The 16,519-nt window shown below is 62.7% G+C and overlaps 1 protein-coding gene across 3 annotated transcripts; it reads right to left on the bottom strand.

The window, feature by feature from the left end:
* Positions 1–2,685: 2,685 nt before the first annotated feature.
* Positions 2,686–13,825, bottom strand: KCNC3 (potassium voltage-gated channel subfamily C member 3). Of its 3 annotated transcripts, none has more exons than XM_056136053.1 (5): positions 12,578–13,825; positions 8,159–9,272; positions 7,093–7,284; positions 6,731–6,856; positions 3,225–3,363 (listed from the first exon to the last, which is right to left on the bottom strand). In XM_056136053.1, the coding sequence occupies exons 1-4, from the start codon at positions 13,463–13,465 to the stop codon at positions 6,753–6,755; spliced, it is 2,298 nt and encodes a 765-aa protein (XP_055992028.1). In that variant the 5' UTR covers positions 13,466–13,825; the 3' UTR covers positions 3,225–3,363; positions 6,731–6,752. The 3 variants fall into 3 exon arrangements, with proteins under 3 accessions (XP_055992026.1, XP_055992028.1, XP_055992029.1); XM_056136054.1 differs by lacking the exon at positions 6,731–6,856 and adding an exon at positions 4,308–4,366 and having other exon boundaries at positions 3,229–3,363; positions 12,578–13,818; XM_056136051.1 differs by lacking the exon at positions 6,731–6,856 and having other exon boundaries at positions 2,686–3,363; positions 12,578–13,815.
* Positions 13,826–16,519: the final 2,694 nt, after the last annotated feature.

Raw genomic sequence — 16,519 nt, 5'->3', positions numbered from 1 at the left:
TGGCCAGCTCCCACCCTTTTAGACGGGAGGAAGCAGGTTCAGAGAGGTGGAGAGACTTGCTTAAGAACAAACTCAGGGGGCTGGAGCAATAGCACAGTGGGTAGGGTGTTTGCCTTGCACGCAACCGACCCGGGTTCAATTCCCAGCATCCCATATGCTCCCCTGAGCATTGCCAGGAGTAACTCCCGAGTGCGGAGCCAGGAGTAACCCCTGTGTATCGCCAGGTGTGACCCAAAAAGCAAAATAGATAAATAAATAACACTCCCAGGAGCTGAAACCACACCAACCCAGTCTGATTGGGTCAGGAATAGGGGTCTCAGGTGCCGAGCTCACTGGGATCCTGTCAGCCTGGCTCCGCAGAAGCTTGTAGCACCCAGGTGCCAAACTTACCAGTTCTTTTCTTCTAAGTCTGAACAAGCTCTTACTGATTTCATCAGGAAAACTGAGGCAGGGGGCACTCACCCCCCCCCACACACACACATACATAGCTCTGTGAGAGCCCCTTCCAGGGCAGATGCACATCAACGTGCATTCCCTTTCCCCCCTTCATAGTTCCCCCCACCCTTGAAGACTCCCTCCTGTGCCCCCAACCTTCACCCCCCAGCACGAACCAGCCGATTGATGGGTGGAAACTTTTAAATGAAAAGGAAACTTTTATTTTGGTGGGAGTGAGGGTGGTGGGAAGGGGGGGCATGACACTTTTTCTTTGGGGGGGTGACATGCGGCAGCTTCTGCATTGGGCGGTTCATGCACCCTGGGTGGGCGTAGGGGAGGCCTGGGGGAGGCACCATAGCGACCCTTCTTCCCGGCCCTGGGGGTGGGCTGGGAAGACCCGCCATTAGCACCAGAATTGGACGTTTTTACAGACCTCCCCTCCCCCACACGGACTCCGGACCCCCGCCCCATCCCTGAGAGTACCCCCTCACTGCCATCACCGCCCCCCAACACCACTGGCCAGGCCCGCCCCACCCACGTTTGAGTGAGAGAAACTTATTGCTGTGTGTGTGTATGTGTGTGTGTGTGTGTGTGTGCGCGCGCGCGCGCGTGCGTGTCAGGGAGAAGCCGCCGAGCGCGGGAAGCCCCCTCCCCCCGCCATCCCGTCCCCCAGCCGCGCCCCCGGCCCGTGTCCGTGCTCCCGGGCGCAGGGGGCGCGACATGCGTGCGGGGGGCGCGTCATGCAGCGCATGCGTGTGCGTGCGGCACCCCGGCGGGGGGAGCGGGGCTACTCCCCGCCGCTCGCCTCCCCGACCCCACGCATGTTGTTGGCGGGGGGTTGCTGGGGCGCGGGAATCTCGTTTTTCTCGTTTCTAATGACCGTGGTGTTTCAAGCTGAACTAAAAAGCGGGCTTCGGTGTCGGGGATCGGCTAGGTCAGGAGACTGGAAAAGACTCTCCCCACCCGCATCGGGCTCCTGAGGGTCAGGGGCGGGGGGTGTGGGGGGAGTTGGCTTTTGATTTCGGGGTGTTTGTAAAGAAGTTAAACCCTTTGGCAATAGAATCGTCCCCGCCCCCCAAACCCTGGTGACGCAGCCCCTAGCCCTTTGCCCCGCCCCACCCCCACCGAAACCCGCCCCGCCCCGCCCCCCTGATTCGCCAGGGTTTAGGGGCCAGGGGAAGGAGGGGGACTGGAAATGCCCCTTGCATAGGAATCATTGCATCAAGAATCGTGCTCAGTGACACTCCCCACCAGCCTTCGGGTGTCTGGGGGAGAGGGGAAGGTCCTGAGGTCCTGGAGCGGAGGGAGAGGAGCGGCTAATTCTGGGGACCCCCAACTCCAAAACGGGGGACGTCCTCTAAGAAAATGGGGGGCCCGGAACGATGTCTGGGCGTGGGGGAGGTAGCGAGTCCTTGAGCCAGGATGGGGTGTGAGATGATTTCCCACCCGCCGTTATGGAGGGGGCGGTGGGCGGGTGACCCCCTGACCCCTGAGTCAGCGCCCCTACCATCCGCGCAGCCTAGGGCGGGGCGGGGCTCCCACTGCCCCAGGGACCGCTGAGCAGCGTCAGCCTTGGTACTTGGCTCAGCCCCCAAACCCCGACACTGGTCCCCTTCGGACTCCGGAAAGACAGGGTGACCCGGATGGACTCCTCTGACCCCTTAAGGGAAGGAGATCTGGGAGGCAGGGTCAGCCCTGGGAAGGTCTGGGTCCCCAGTCCTGCTTCCAGGGCAAGCGCATGTGGCGCGGGCCACAGGGGACCTGAGGTGAATGTCTGAGATTTGGGGCAACGGAGAAGGGTAGGGACGGCCTGAGGTTCTGGGGGTGTCTCCAGGGAATGTCCGATTTGTAGGAAGGATCTGGCGCATCCCAGAGGCTGAAAGTGAGCTGAAAGGAGGAAGGGGGTCTAGTCTTGGAGAGTTTGGAGGGGCTAGGAGGCGGGGCGCAGTGGAGGGGAGGCATCCCATGCGCAGTGGCTGTCCCCGGAGCCTGTGGGGGTCAGGGGAAGCAGGGCGCCAGGCTCAGTGTTGGGGGTTCTGGGTGCGGGTCTCTGGCAAAGGGGAGAAACTTAGTATGCAAGAGCCGATCATCCAGGGGGCTGGAGGGTGCTCGGAGTCCATGCAGAGGGAGGCTGCGAGCACGTGCAGGACCCCTGAGTCCCACCCCCATCTGACTCTGCCATTTTGGGGGACTGAGTGACTGAGCCCTCTTCCCCCACAGTGTTATTCCCTCCCCCCCCCCGGCCCCCCCCCCCCCCCCCCCCCCGTGATCAGTACTTGCTGGGTTGCCCTCCAGGGGTGAAAACTGGAGGCCGGGGACCCTCTGGCTAAATGGTCAGCCTGACCCCCTGGAGGGTCCCGCCCCTGCCCAGCGCCCATCCCTGGAAGGCGGCATGCAGTCCGAGGCTTATTGCTGAGGGGGGCGTCCAGGCCGGGGCAGACATGCAGAGCAAGGAGGGGAGCCCCGAGATGTTGGTCACGTGGTTCTGACGCTTCTGCACGAGGTGCCGGGGACAGGGTTCCTATGGCTCTCGGAGACCTGAGCAGCTTTATTTCTGGGGGAGGGGAGCTAGGGGGCAGGGCTGGACTTTGGCTCCTTCCCCCCATCTTGGGGGGCCGGTGGGGGGGAGGGGCCCAGGGGTGTCTGCTGGCGTCTCTCGGTTGCATATTGTTGACTTTTTTTTTCTTAAAAGTAAAAACCCTATTCCCACCCCCCCACCCGCAGCTCCTTTGACCTTCTTCCCTGTCACCCCCGAGACCCCCCACAGGGGGGTAGGGGAGCGCTAGAGGATGGACGGCAGGGTGGGGGGAGCACGGCGGGTGGTCCTGGGAGAGCTGGGAGAGCCAGGGGGAGTGGTAAGGGGTGCGAGGCGCAGGGACACCCCACTCAGGCCAGCGATGCTGCTTAGACTGCGGGATTTCTCGTAACCTGGGGGCAGAAATATGGGGTGGGGGAGCATGGGGGTGCAGAGACCCCGAGACAGAAAGAAAGGCAGTAAAGAGACACAGAGAGGAGAGACAGATGGACGAAGAGAGACAGACAACCAAGACAGACGGACAGACAGACAGCAGGAGGCGGAGAGGGGACAGGCCGAGGAGGTGGGGAGAGAGGTGACAAAGGGCACAGTCAGTTGGCATCAGAACAAGGTCAGACAGGGGTGGGGAGGGAGACGGGGGTTAGGGGGCGCGGTGGCTCCCACCAGCCCCCGCCCCATCCATCCCCACCGAGCCCACACCCCCCCCTGGTCCCCTCATCTGAGGCAAAAGGTGGGGGCAGCGAGGCAGATGGGCAGCAGGGCATGGGGAGCTCGGTGGAATGCACGTGGGGAGCAGCCAGTGGAGGGAACCTGGGTGGGAATGGGGGGCTGCAGGGGTGCTGGCCAAGGTGTACGAAAAGGTGGAATGGTAGTGGGGGCTCGAGCGGGTGTATGCTCCTGGTCTGTTTTTTTGGGGGGTATGGTGTACCCAGTGGTGCTCAGGGCTCACTCCTGGTGGGGCTTGGGGCCCCTAGGGCATGCCAGGATGGAACCAGAGTAGTGTGCATGGGAAGGGCCCCCCATCCGTGTTGTCGCCATGGATCGGGTGTCTTTAAGGGGCTCAAGGGCCCAGATGTGGCCTAGTGTTTTGCGCAGAGCTTCTGTTCAGGGACAGGAGGGCTGTGGGGAGGGGCGGGGGGGGGGGCATGGATCTGATGCTGAGGAGCTGTTGTGAGGTTTGTGGAAATCTTTGGGGTATCTCCGAAGCGATGTCTAGGGGAGTTCCAGGCACCTTGAGGCACTGTGGGGAGTCTCCTGCCCAGAGGCGAGAAGGCCCAGGGGGGTTCGGGACCCCAGTGTGGGGAAAGCCCCCCTCCCAGCCATTCCCGTTGCTAACCTGGGGGGGAGGGGCGGGGGGGACCGAGGGTCTTGCGCGGTCTCAGGCGGTGACAAGAGCTGGGGACAGAAATATACATAGTCACAGCAGGGAGAGGGCGGTCAGGGGGGACCCCCCAACACAGCTTCACTGTTGGGGGGATGGAGAAACGCCGGAATCTCTTCCTCCTCTCTGGTGTTTTCCGGGGGAGGGAAGCAGTGAGATGGGGTGGTGGACTTCAAATGTGGAAGGAGCTTCCGGGGTGACTGAGGCAGGGAGGGAAGGGGAGGAAGGGGCACCTGCACATCAGGAGGGGGGTCAGGTGGCTTGTAGGGAAGGGGAAGAAGGGAGGGGTTGTGGGGTGCTGGGAAGGGTGTGGAGGTGCAACAGTGGAGGGGAGGACGGAGTGAGGAAGAAGGGGTGTGGGACGAGGGTTCAGTCAACCCCATCGGCTCTGGCCATCATTTGAGTTCGAATGAATGGATTTCGGCATCAGAGGCAGAGAAGCAAAGACCCTCCCCAGCACCTCCTCCTCCCACGCCCACGTCCCCAAAACCCTCCCTACTCCCACACTCCAAACTCCAGGGGCCCATCCAGACCTAGAGGGGTGAGAGACAAAGGGTAGGAACAGGACTGGGTGCAAGCACGGTGGGGATAAGGGTGCGGGGGACGGGCTGGGGGTGAGATGGAAATGGAGAATGGTGGGTGGGGGTTCAAGGAGGGGGGCACAGGGGGACAAGATAGTCTGCGGCAACTCATCTCTGTCTGTGGTGCTGTGGGGGGCCGACAGGTCATTTCAGGAGGCTCCCCCAGTTTGGCTCCATAAGATCACAGGCCCATATGTAAGGAGAGGGATGTCCTTTGAGTGACCTGCAGATGGTCTGTCACTGCAAAGCTGAAGTCTGTCTTCCGGTGGGCTCGCCCCAAGGTCCGTCTGGTGCCTGCTATCTGCCCTCTGGCGCCTGCTCCTCATCCCTGCAGGGCTGGAGGCCCCTCCTCACTGAAGATTGTGCTCAGGACTCATTTCTGGCTCTGAACTCAGGGCTTGGGGGACCTGTGCAGTGTCAGCAATCGAACCCGGGCCAGCCGTGTGCACAGTGAGTGCTCTCCGCCATGAGCAAGCTATGTCCCTGTCCTTGAAGGGCAGTAGGCTCAAGAACAGGCCAACCCCGCCACAGTGGCACCAACAGAGCAGCCATGTGGGGCAGGGGCTCCCTCAGTGACAGGCACCAGGGCTGATGTCGCCTGAGGACGAGTTCCTGTGTCCCTGTCACTTGGGGGCATGTGACATTGCTCTCTGCTGCCTCCCAGCAGGACCGGCACCCGCTTCCTGTCAGGAGCCAGAGAGGGACTATTTTCAGTCCCCCTAGGCCACCTGGTTTGTGTCTCGGCTGGGATGTGACGATGGCTGTGTTCCAATAAAGTTTTATTTGCAAACCGGATAGTAGTCACCCAGGCCTCAGGATGGTCAACCCTGCGGCCACATCCGGCCAGCGCTCAGCCTAGCGCCGTGCCTGGGGGAGTCCGTGGGGGAAGTGAGGGTGACTCGGGGGATGGAGTACAGAATGGAAGTCTGTTCTTTTTGCTGAATGAGTCCTCTGCAAACTGTCCACTCACTGCCCCTTGCTACCCCCAGACCCCCCCAGGCCCCAACTCCCCGCCTCTTCCTTCGTCTCCATCTCCACAGCCCTGACAAAGATGCTCCTCTCCAGCCTGCCCCTCCCACCTGCCTGGCCTCCTGCCGTTCATCCATCTGTGTGTCCCCGTGTCCCTCTCTGTCCAAGGGGCCCTGGAGCTGGGCTGCCCCAGCGGGCCCCGCACCAGGCCCTGCTTTCCTGCTGCTCTGCCAGTCCCAGTCCCTGGTGTGCCCCTTTGGGTCCCCTCCTCAGTGAAGGTCATGGTCAGAGTCACAGCAGAATGGAGATTCTGGCCCCGGTGGAAGTCCCTCTGCTCCCCCCACAGTAGATCCCCTTCCTGCCGTGTCACTCCAAGGTTAGCTTTCTAACTCTGCCTCTCAAAAGCAAATGGGGGTCCAGGGTGGCCCCTGTCTCTGTTCACTGCTGCCCTCCCTGTCCCCTCAGACTCCAGTGCAGTCCATGAGAGGTCAGGAGTGGGGGGCTGAGTCTCTCTCCCCACCGGGCACCTAGAGGAGCAGCCTGGGTGTGCACCCCCTTTTCTAGACTGATCCACAAAGCAAGGTGAGGGGGTAGGTGCAGGGAGATGAGGGGCATGGGGGGTCAGTTGTGGAGCTGAGACGTGCGGTGGAGGGTGGGGGTTAGTTCTCGGGATGAGTGAGGGGCAGAGCAGGCCCTGGGAGCAGCGGACAGGGTCAGTGTCGGGGTGGGGGCACTCTTCACAGAGGGGGACAGGAGTCTCGGTCAGTGGGGGTGCATGTTCTCGGGGGTGTTAGTCAGAGGGAGAGGGTGGGAGGCGGGGGTACTTACCCCGGGGGGAGGGGGCCGTCCGCTAGGGGGATATCCAGGCCGCAGCGTTGGCGTTGAGGTCGGGCAAGAAGCTTGGGGGGCCTGGCTTATGCCAGTCTTGGGGGGGCAGTGGGGGAGCACCAGTGGCTGGGGGTGGGGGAAGAGGCCAGAGGTCCAGGGGGAGGTGGGGGGGATGGAGATGGAATAAAGACAGGTGAAGGCTCAGTGGAGAGGAAACTGGGGCTGGGGCAGGGGCTGGGAGGGAGGAGGGGGCCGTGGAATGAGGGAGGGGAAGTGGGCACCTCCCCCCATGCCCCTCTCCCTGCCTCCCCAGGGAGGAGAGGGGGAGTGAGGGTGCCCCGGGGGTGGGGAAGGTGCCTCACCTTTTCGGATGGAGCCATCAGGGGAAGGGGCATAGTCCGTGAGGAGGAAGCAGGCTCGGTCACGGCTGTAGCGGCCCCGGCTCCCGGGGGTGATGGGGCTCTTGTCTTCGGGGGACAGTGCTGGCTGGTCGATGGCTGGACAGTCCTCATGGGCCAGTGCCGCCGCCGCCGGGTCACCGTTGGGGCGGGGATCTGTGCCCCCGGAGGGGTCAGAGACAGAGGAGAGAGTGAGGCTTGGGGCTGGGAGTCAAGAAGGGGGAACAAAAGCCTGTGTCCTGGGGGAGCTGCACAGTGGGGCAGAGTGGGGAGTCTGGGTCCTCAAACAAGGTGGGGGGCTTGCCTGCATTGTGGGGCATGGGGGCAGGCGTGAGGGAGATAGGGGCTGGGCTGGGACACGGGGTGATGGGGTGAGGTGGGGGTCCGGCAAGGGTGCCAGACACGGCAAAGTGCGTGCTGGAGAAGGGTTGAGGTGACAGCTGAGGGAGGGGGGCTGGGGGTCCCCAGGCTCTGACTGCAGCTATTTTTAATTGGTGAGAAACTGGGTCAGCAGCTGAGGGAGCGAAATGGGGGCCGGGCGGCCCAGCTCCTTTTCTTGACCTACTTAAAGCATGGGGGTGGGAGGCCCCCAGCCTCTCCTGCCTGGACACCCCAGGAGGCACGGGCACCGCCACACTCTGGCCCCGGCCCTGCTCCTCTGCCTGAGCCCAGCGGAGCCTGGGACCTGGGCACCAGTTTGCCCACGTGGCCATCTTAGGCCTCCCTGACCTTGAACTCCTAGACCCCAATGTCCAAACTCAGCACCCCCAGCAGTAACAGTCACCTGGCAGTGGCTCCATCCACTGCCTTGCTGTCTCAGGGTGGCCTCAGCTGGCCCTGGTCCCTCTGGGCCACAGCCCTCTGGAACGCTCCTGAGCCCCATCTGCCCTCCGTGCCCAGCCGCTGGTCCCGGGAACCCTCAAAGTGGTCACTGTCACAAAAACCCCGCGTTCTCTCACAGCCCCTTTCCCAGCTGCTTCTTGCACCCCCAGGCCTCCCCACCTCCTCCTTCCAAATGCTCCCTGCTCACCTGCCTGGTTGATCTCAGTCACTTCTTCCTGAGCCAAAGGGCAGGGCTCACCTGGGGCCGGCAGCGGGGGCAGCCCCATGATCCCCAGCCCGCCCGCTCCCCCCCTGAGCAGCCCGGGGTGCGTGTGGGGCCCAGGAGGGTAGGCCCCGGACACTGTCACCCCCATGGAGGGCGGGGTGATGGGCGGGGGCGGGCTGATGCCCCCACTGCCACCATGGTGCGGGTGGGGAGGCGGGGGTGGGGGAGGGGGCTCAGGCTTGCAGTAATTGGGGGAGCCAGGCTGGGGTGGCCGGGGGATGTGTTTGTTCTTCTTCTTGGGCAACTTCTGCTTGGCCATGGCCAGCGAATAGTACATGCCAAAGTTGTTGACGATGACGGGCACGGGCATGGCGATGGTCAGCACCCCGGCCAAGGCACACAGCGCCCCGACCAGCATCCCTGACCACGTCTTGGGGTACATGTCTCCATAGCCCAGTGTGGTCATGGTGACCACAGCCCACCAGAAGCCGATGGGGATGTTCTTGAAGTAGGTGTGGTTGGAGCCCAGGATGTCATCCGGGTCGGCGCCAATGCGCTCGGCGTAGTAGATCATGGTGGCAAAGATGAGCACCCCCAAGGCCAGGAAGATGATGAGCAGCAGGAACTCGTTGGTGCTGGCGCGGAGGGTGTGGCCCAGCACCCGCAGCCCCACGAAGTGGCGCGTGAGCTTGAAGATGCGCAGGATGCGGACGAAGCGGACGACACGCAGGAAGCCCAGCACGTCCTTGGCCGCCTTGGAGCTGAGCCCTGACAGGCCCACCTCCAGGTAGAAGGGCAGGATGGCCACGCAGTCGATGATATTGAGGCTGCTCTTAAGGAACTCCACCTTGTCCGGGCAGAAGGTGATGCGCATGAGGAACTCAAAGGTGAACCACACCACACACACGCCCTCCACGTAGGTCAGGAAGGGCTCCGTCTCCACCTCCACGTTGGTGATGTTCTCGGGGGGCGCCCCCGGGATAGGTGAGGCTTGCGTCACTGTCTTGTTGCTGATGTGGATGAAGCCCTCGTGCGTCTCCAGGCAGAAGGTGGTGATGGAGATGAGGATGAAGAAGAGGGAGGCAAAGGCCACATACTGTGGGCGGGGTGGGAGAGAGAGGGCAAAAGGTGACCCAGGCATCTGGTCGACCAGCTGTCCCCAAAACCCTCCTGAGTAACCTCTTCCCAGTGCCAACCTCTAGGGAGATTCGGGTGGCCCAAACCCGTAGTGGCTCCATCACTTCCTAGATCTTGCCACTGCCTACCCCACCCCCAAATGCTTTGAGAAAAGGAGGGAAAGTAGGGGCAACAAGAACCCCTCAGTGGTGGGGCAAGGACCTGGCTGCACACAGCTGGATGGCTTCTTGGGAGCCACTGCCCAGCCTCTGGGGCCCCACACCAGGTCTCAGATGTTTAGGGGTTGCAGCCACGCAGGGAGAGGGGACACAGGACAGAAGAGGTGGGACCCAGAGGTGAAAAGTAAGGAAGCAGGGCTGGAGCCATAGCACAGCGGGGAGGGTGCTTTTTGCATTTGGCACTGCAGGGTTCAATCCTTGACAGCCCATAGAGTCTCATGAGCCCAGCCAGGAGTAACCCCTGAGCATCGACAGGTGTGGCCAACCCTCCCCTGCCAAAAAAGAGTACAAAAGCATGCATTCTGAGGGCTCAAGCCCCTTGCTCCAAATTCGGATAAGGTGATCTCAGTTTTTTCAAGTCTCTAGATTTACAGGGTTATTGTAAGGACTAACTTAAACTGCCTTAAGAGCTTGGTTTCAAAAACAGGGCTTGGGGTTCTCAAGGGTTCATCAGAATATTGGGGAGATGCCCAAGAGCAAGGGCTAAGAAAGGGGCCTTAAAGTGCCGATGTACAACTCCCACACCCGCAAAGGGAGCTGCTGGCTCCAGGCCTGGCCGTGGCTCAGAGGGAGAGGGGTAAGGCACAGGCTCCGGAAGGGCAGGGGCTGGCGGTGAGGTCAGGAGGGGCAGTCTGGACATGGGGGGAAGGACCATGGGGGAACAGGCTTAGGCCAAAGAGAGCTGAGGGGACCTCGGTCAGAGTACAGGGAGTTGGGAGGCAGCTGGCCGGCTTTCTGCAGAACGAAGTAAGAGAACCAAAGTCCTGCCCACAAGAGTGAGTGTTCAAAGTCTCAGGAGCGACAGGCACAGGGGGCCTGGGCCTGTGGGCGAGCTTTGCCAGAGGGGCACAAAGTGGGGAGTCAGGCTCAGGCTGCACACAGACCCTGGCCCCGGGGGCGGGCAGCAGGTCGCCCCCGGCTCGGCCCGGCCCCCTCCTCCTTTCTCCGCAGTGGGTCGAGAGGCCCGAGGCCGCCGCAGAGCGCATGCCCCAGCCGGGAGCGCGGCGGAGGCTGCGGCACCGCAGTGGGGGCGGGCCGGGGGCGGGGCGCAGCGGCCAGCACCGCGGTGGCCAGTACCGCGGACAGCTCCCCCGCCGCAGTGCGCAGCCGCGGGCGCCGGTCCCTGCGCAGCCGCAGCGCCGCCGCGGGCCCCGAGCCCGCTTAACCCCCGCGCCGCCGGCGCAGCCGAGGGGCGGGGGACGCCCGCCGCAGTGCGCCCGGGAGAGGCCGGAAAGCGCCCCGGGCCCAGAGGGGGCTCAAAAGTCCAAAGGGGTAGCAACTAGCATGGGGTCCCGCTGTAGGAAGCAAAGGAGAGATTACGGGCCGGGGAGGGGAAAGAGGGGAGCCGGCACACGACCCCTCTCCACTCTGTGCGGCTCCCAACTCTCTCCAGCTCTTCTCGCTTGGACCATGCAAAGTGCTTTGGAGACCCCCAAAAAAGAAGGAAAAAATGTAGAGTAAACGAGTGACCCTCTCAAACCGTCCCGGACCCCAAGACTCAACCCCAGCACTTTTCAAAGGGGTCAGACTGAGGAAACGCGACCCAGGCCGTGGGGGGAGGGTCCCCCACCCCCAGCTCAGAGGCCAGAGGGGGCATCTAGGGCCGCGTCCTTTCCGCACCTCCTCCTCCCCACCTCCCCCCACCCCACCCCAAATCTCGCCAACTCAGCGCTTCCCGGGGACCAAACTTTATGCGGTGCCTCCGGGGTCCCCTCCCCCTCCCTCCCCAGGCGCGAATGCGGCACTGCGGCTCCGCGTCCTTCCCGGCCCAGGACGCGGCACGGTGGGGGGAGGGGGCCCCGAGACCCAGGAGCCTAGAGCCCCCCCCCAGGCGCGCCTCTTTCTCGCTCTTTCGAATTCCCCCCCATTTCCAACCATCTCCTCTTCCAACACCTGGAAGAAGTTAGGCAGAGGAAGTGGGTCCGGGGGAGAATCAAGTTGGGGGGCGGAAACCTATTTCACCCGGGATCTTATGGGGAGCGACAGGGCTGGGGAGCGGGTTCTATGGCTCACTTGGCGGGGGAAGCCCAGTCTTGGGCTTTGAACTAGGGGTGGGGGCGTTGAGTAAGGGCAGGAGACGCGCGGAAGTGCAGGGCTCAGAGAAGGGATCGGGAGCTGTTCGCGAGGAAGTTACGGGGACTGAGAACGTGGGGGGTGCGCCCAAGTTCTGGAGCAGGAATTCTTTCTTGGTTTGACTGAAGAAAGTGACGGGGAAGCCTTGGGGAAAGGAATAGCAGATGGAACGGGCTGTGCGGGTACAGGAGGGGAGAAGGTGGGTACGAAGGAGGTGATGCTGGAGGGCAGAGGAGAGGAGAGGCGGTCCGGGCTCTGGGAGAGACTGGGAAAGTCCTTGGGAAGCCGGAATGGCAGGGAGGATCCGGGAAGGGACATAAACACAGAGGGGCTACAGGACCGGAGATGCCCCCCAGACCCAGGAACGTACAGGGGTCAGTGGGAGGGGGGCGGAGCGGAGCAAGTGGGCGGGGGTCACAGAGGGGTTCAGGAGGCTGGGAAGAGGACAGATCTGAGACGCTAAGCGTAGAAGAAACGGGACACGTCAAAAACGGGAGACAAACTTGGAGAGAGGAAGGGGGTGGGAGGGGAAGGCTGGAGTGGGACTTGCTAAGGGGGGAGCACGGGACAGCGTAGGAAGGTTTGTTCCCTGAGGGTTTAGGGGCAGGGATGTCTCTGAGGGTCTGAGGGGTGACCAAGAGAGGTCAAAATGGTTTACAGGGTTTATAGGGGCTCAGGAGACAGGGCTGAGGATGGTCTTGGGAGGGCGGTATGGAGTAGTTTGGAGAGCCCTGGAGATCCGTGATGGGGAAGGAATTAAGGCTCTAAAGAGACAGGGAGGGGTGTGGGGCTCTTGAAGGTTGGAGAAACGTCTGAAGGTGCGGGGTTAGTCGGGAGAGGGGGGTGTGTTCGAGTCTGGGAGCGCGGGGTCGGGGAAGTTCGGAGGGGCAGGGCCAGCCCACGGGGTTCCGAGGGTCAGGGAGCGCCAAGCAAGCCAGGGGAGGCGGGGGTGGGGTCCCGAGAGCACGCTCACCCTGGCGGCCCGCGACGAGTAGGGGTCCTCGAAGAGCGCCCACACGCGAGGCTGCCAGCGACGCCACCACGTGCCGCCCGCGCCGCCCGCGCCCCCTGGCGGCCCCCCGGCGCCGCCGCCCGCGTCCTGGAAGCAGAGACGCTTGAGCTCGCCGCCCGCACCGTCCAGGCCGCCGCCGCCCGCTCCCGCCTCGTCGTCCAGGCCCGCGTCGTGCGCGCCCCCCGCGTTGGCAGCGTTGGCGGCGGCCGAGGAGTCAGGCGCCTCGAAGGAGTCGAGCGCTTCCTCGGCGTCGCGGTGCTGCCGGTAGGTCATCCAGCAGCAGGCCTCCACGTCGGTCTCGTCGATGCCCCAGAAGCCGAGCTCCTCCTCGAAGAGCGGCCCGCACACGTCGGACGGGCAGTGCAGCTTGCCGGTGCGGTAGTAGTTGAGCACGTAGGCGAAGACGCCCGGGTGCCGGTCGAAGAAGAACTCGTCTGAGCCGGGGTCGTAGTCGAAGCGCGCCGCCGCTTCGGGCTCCGTCAGGCCGGCCAGCCGCGTCCCCGGCAGGGTGCGCAGCGTCGAGCGGTACGTCTCATGGCGCACGCCGCCCACGTTGATCACGATCTTGCCGCTGTCGCCACCGCCGCCGTGCCGCCCCATGGCCGCCGCCGGCAGCCCGGGGCATGGCTCGGCGCGCCGGCCCCCGGGCCCGCGGGGTGCCGGGGAACCCGCCGGGGACGCGGCGGGGTCGGGCTCCGCAGACTGCTGCTGCTGCTCCTGTAGCGGCGGCGGCGGCGGCGGCGGGGGCAGCGGCGGCGGGGACTCGGGTGGCTGCGGCGCCGGCGCCGGCTGCTGCTTGCTGGCCCCCTGGCGCCCGCGGAAAGACGAGACGCAGACTGAGCTCAGCATTGGACGGGGGGCGGGGCTGAAGGGGCGGGGACCGAGGGGCGGGGCCTCGGAGAGAGAGACAGGTGTAATTGGACGGGAGGAAGAGATGGGCGGGGGCAGGGGGCACAGTGGGCGTGAAGAAGGATGCGATTGGTCCAGAGAAATTGGGGGCGGGGTTGAGGCTGGGAGGTGCACTAGGTTTCTAACGGTTCCAAACCGGAGGGGGCGGGGCCACAGGGGAAAGAAGCGGAGAGGCAGAGCAAGGTGTTAAAGGAGGCGGGGCGAGAGGCTTACGGAGGGGCAGAAACGCACTAGGAGAGCGGAAGGGCGGGGCATGATAGGAGGAAGACCTCTGATTGGGCCCGAGAGGCAATGGGGTGGAGCACGGGAAAGAGAACTAGTGCAAGCTATTTAAAGAAGCCTGACCATGACGGTGGAGGTTGTAATGGGGACACGAGGGGTGGGAAACAATCCTGATTGTTCAGAGAAGGGCTTCCTGGCCCGAGCAGAAAGCGGAGCAAACAAAGGTTCCGGTGCGGAGAGACTGCTGAGACCGCCGATTCGGATTCCAAAGTTTCACCGATGAGGGCGGCTCCTAGGAGGCGGGGCCGAAAGAGAGAGAAATTGTCCTGATTGGGTTGGACGGGCGAACGGGGCGGGCTGAAGGAGCAGCGGGAACTGGAAAACAGGGGAGAGGAGTGTAGTTAGACTTAGCTCAGAAAGGCTAGGGGGGCAGAGGCTGGGACCCAGTGAGAAGGGGTGGGGATGAGAGAGATCGGGAAATAGGAGAGTAGGTGTGAACAGGACTAAGGGAAGGGCGAGATCAGAATTGCTGGGACCAAAGCTGCAAATTCGCCGTGCTTGGGGTTGGTTGATAGAATGAGTGCACGGGTGGACGGGGAGGGACTGAAGAAGGTAGAGTTTAGAATTGTCAGAAAACAGCCTGACTAAAGTAGGAGCCGGATTTTAAGGGGCTTATATGCCACCAGGCCAGGCGGGGTCGGGGCAGGATTAAAGAGACAGAGGAACGAGAAATGGGTGCGATGAAAGAAATGAAATGCCTGCAGAGTACAGAGCTGCCGGGCTGGGCAAAGGTGTGGGGTCTGGGACCGCGGAGGGTTTTGGGGACCAAAGTGCCTGGGAGAGATTCTTAAGGGTCCACTGGGGAGGGTGGGAAGTTCCAGTTGGTGAGGGAACAACGGGGACGAGGCGTAGTGTTCACGTCGGACTGCAGAGAGAAACACCAAGGCATGGATGAGGCGCTTGCCTTGCACGCGGCCGACCCGGCTTCGATCCCCGGCATCCCACAGGGTCCCCCAGTTTCTCTCAGGAGTGACCCCTGAGCGCAGAACCAGGAGGAAGCCTTGAGCACCGTCGGGTGTGACCCCCAATAAATAAAGTGGAGGGGAGAAATCTAAGCGTCCAGCCGGCACGCACTTCCTGGTTGGCTCAGTTGGTGCGACCCAAAGGAGAAGAGGCGGGGTCAGGTGCCCGAGAGGCCAGGGGCAAAGCATTAGGAGGGCCAGTGGGAAGAATTAGCAGAACCAGAATTAAGCAGCCGGGCGGGGAGGGGTCCGGCCCCGCCCCCTGGGCTGGCTGAGCCGCCGGGAGTCAGGGCGCAGGCGCAGGCGCAGGGGCTGGGGCGGGACTGAAGGCTGCGGCGGGGGCTGCGGCGGGAGGAGGCGGTGCCTGCGGGCGCTAAGGGGGCGGGTCAGGGGCTGCGGGCGTCCTGGCGTTGCAAGGTCCCTGGCCCGCAGCCTTCCTGTGCAGGTGCTGCGGCTGGTTAGTATCGCCTCCCCACCTACCCCCGTCGCCTTTCTGTGTCTCTTTCCCTCTCCCTCTGGGTGTTTGTCTGCGACCCTTCCCTCGGTTCTGACCCCTCTTTGCAAAGTCTCTGCCATCCTTTGATTTTTTTTTTGTGGGCGCTGGGGTGGGGGTGTCCAATTATTCTCTGAATCTGTCCTCTTACGTGTGCGCTTTTGCCCCTCTTTTCTCTTCCCCGCTATATATATATATATATATATATATATATATATATCCTTCCTCCACACACACACCACTCCGGATCTCTCTGTCTCTGTCTCCTGTTTCTCTGTGTCTCTGTCTCTGTGTCTCTGTCTCTGTCTCTCTGTCGTCTCTGTATCCCTCTGCCTGGGTTTCTGTACCCTACAGGATCTTCCCTGCATTCCCCACCCCCCGGGGGCTATTTCCCTCTCTGGCCTGTCCGTCCGTCCGTCCGTCTCTAAAACGTCCTCCCTTCCCATGTTTTTCCCACTTCTATCTGACCTTTATCCTTCTCCAACACACACACACACACACACACACACACACACACACACACACACACACACCACCCTCCGTGTCTCTCTTGTTCCTTCTGAATCCCTGTGACCCTCTTCTTTTCTGAGTGTTCCCCTTTTCTTTGGGATTCTGTCCCATTGTCCTTCATCTGTACCTCTCTGAGACTGTATTCCTTTGCTCCTGCCCCTTCCCCCCCACCCCCATCAACCCCTCTAACCCTCATCCTGGCCAGGACTGTGCCTGCGTCACTGCAGAGTTGCAGAAGTGGGTTCTATCCTGCAGCACAGGGAGGTCGCTTCCCCCAGGTGCTGGCTCCTCCACTGCCCCACAGCACCTGACAGAACCCAGAGGGCAGAGAGGGGTCCTCTCGGTTTCCTGCTCTCTGCCAAAATCTTGCGGGAATGTTTAAATAGGGGAGGGGGCTGGAGTTGAGTGAGTGAGATGCAGGGCAAGTGCAATGGAGTGGGGCTGCGGGGCTTGGGGAGGGGGGTGTCCTAGGTGCTGGGAGTGAGAGCTAGGCGCAAGAATCGGGCTCTGTCCGATTCCCTTCCACCCTCCACCCCTACCCCACCTCTACTCTTTCTCTGCTGCATTTGACAGCTGCCAGGCAGGGGATCAAGTTACCAAGTCAGCGACTTTGCAGCGGTCAGATGGTATGAGAGAAGGTGGAGTGCAGGGAAGAGAATAGGGGAGAATTTGGAGACTCCTGGGGATCTGAAATCTTGGGAGGAGAAGGACAGGACAAGGAGTGACAGAACTGTCCAGACACCATGA

Source organism: Sorex fumeus, unplaced genomic scaffold (assembly GCF_029834395.1).
Source record: "Sorex fumeus unplaced genomic scaffold, SorFum_2.1 ptg000122l, whole genome shotgun sequence".
In the NCBI taxonomy this organism is placed as follows: Eukaryota; Metazoa; Chordata; class Mammalia; order Eulipotyphla; family Soricidae; genus Sorex; species Sorex fumeus.
Note: the sequence above shows the minus strand (reverse complement) of the source record. Positions and strands in the feature narration are given on the sequence as shown.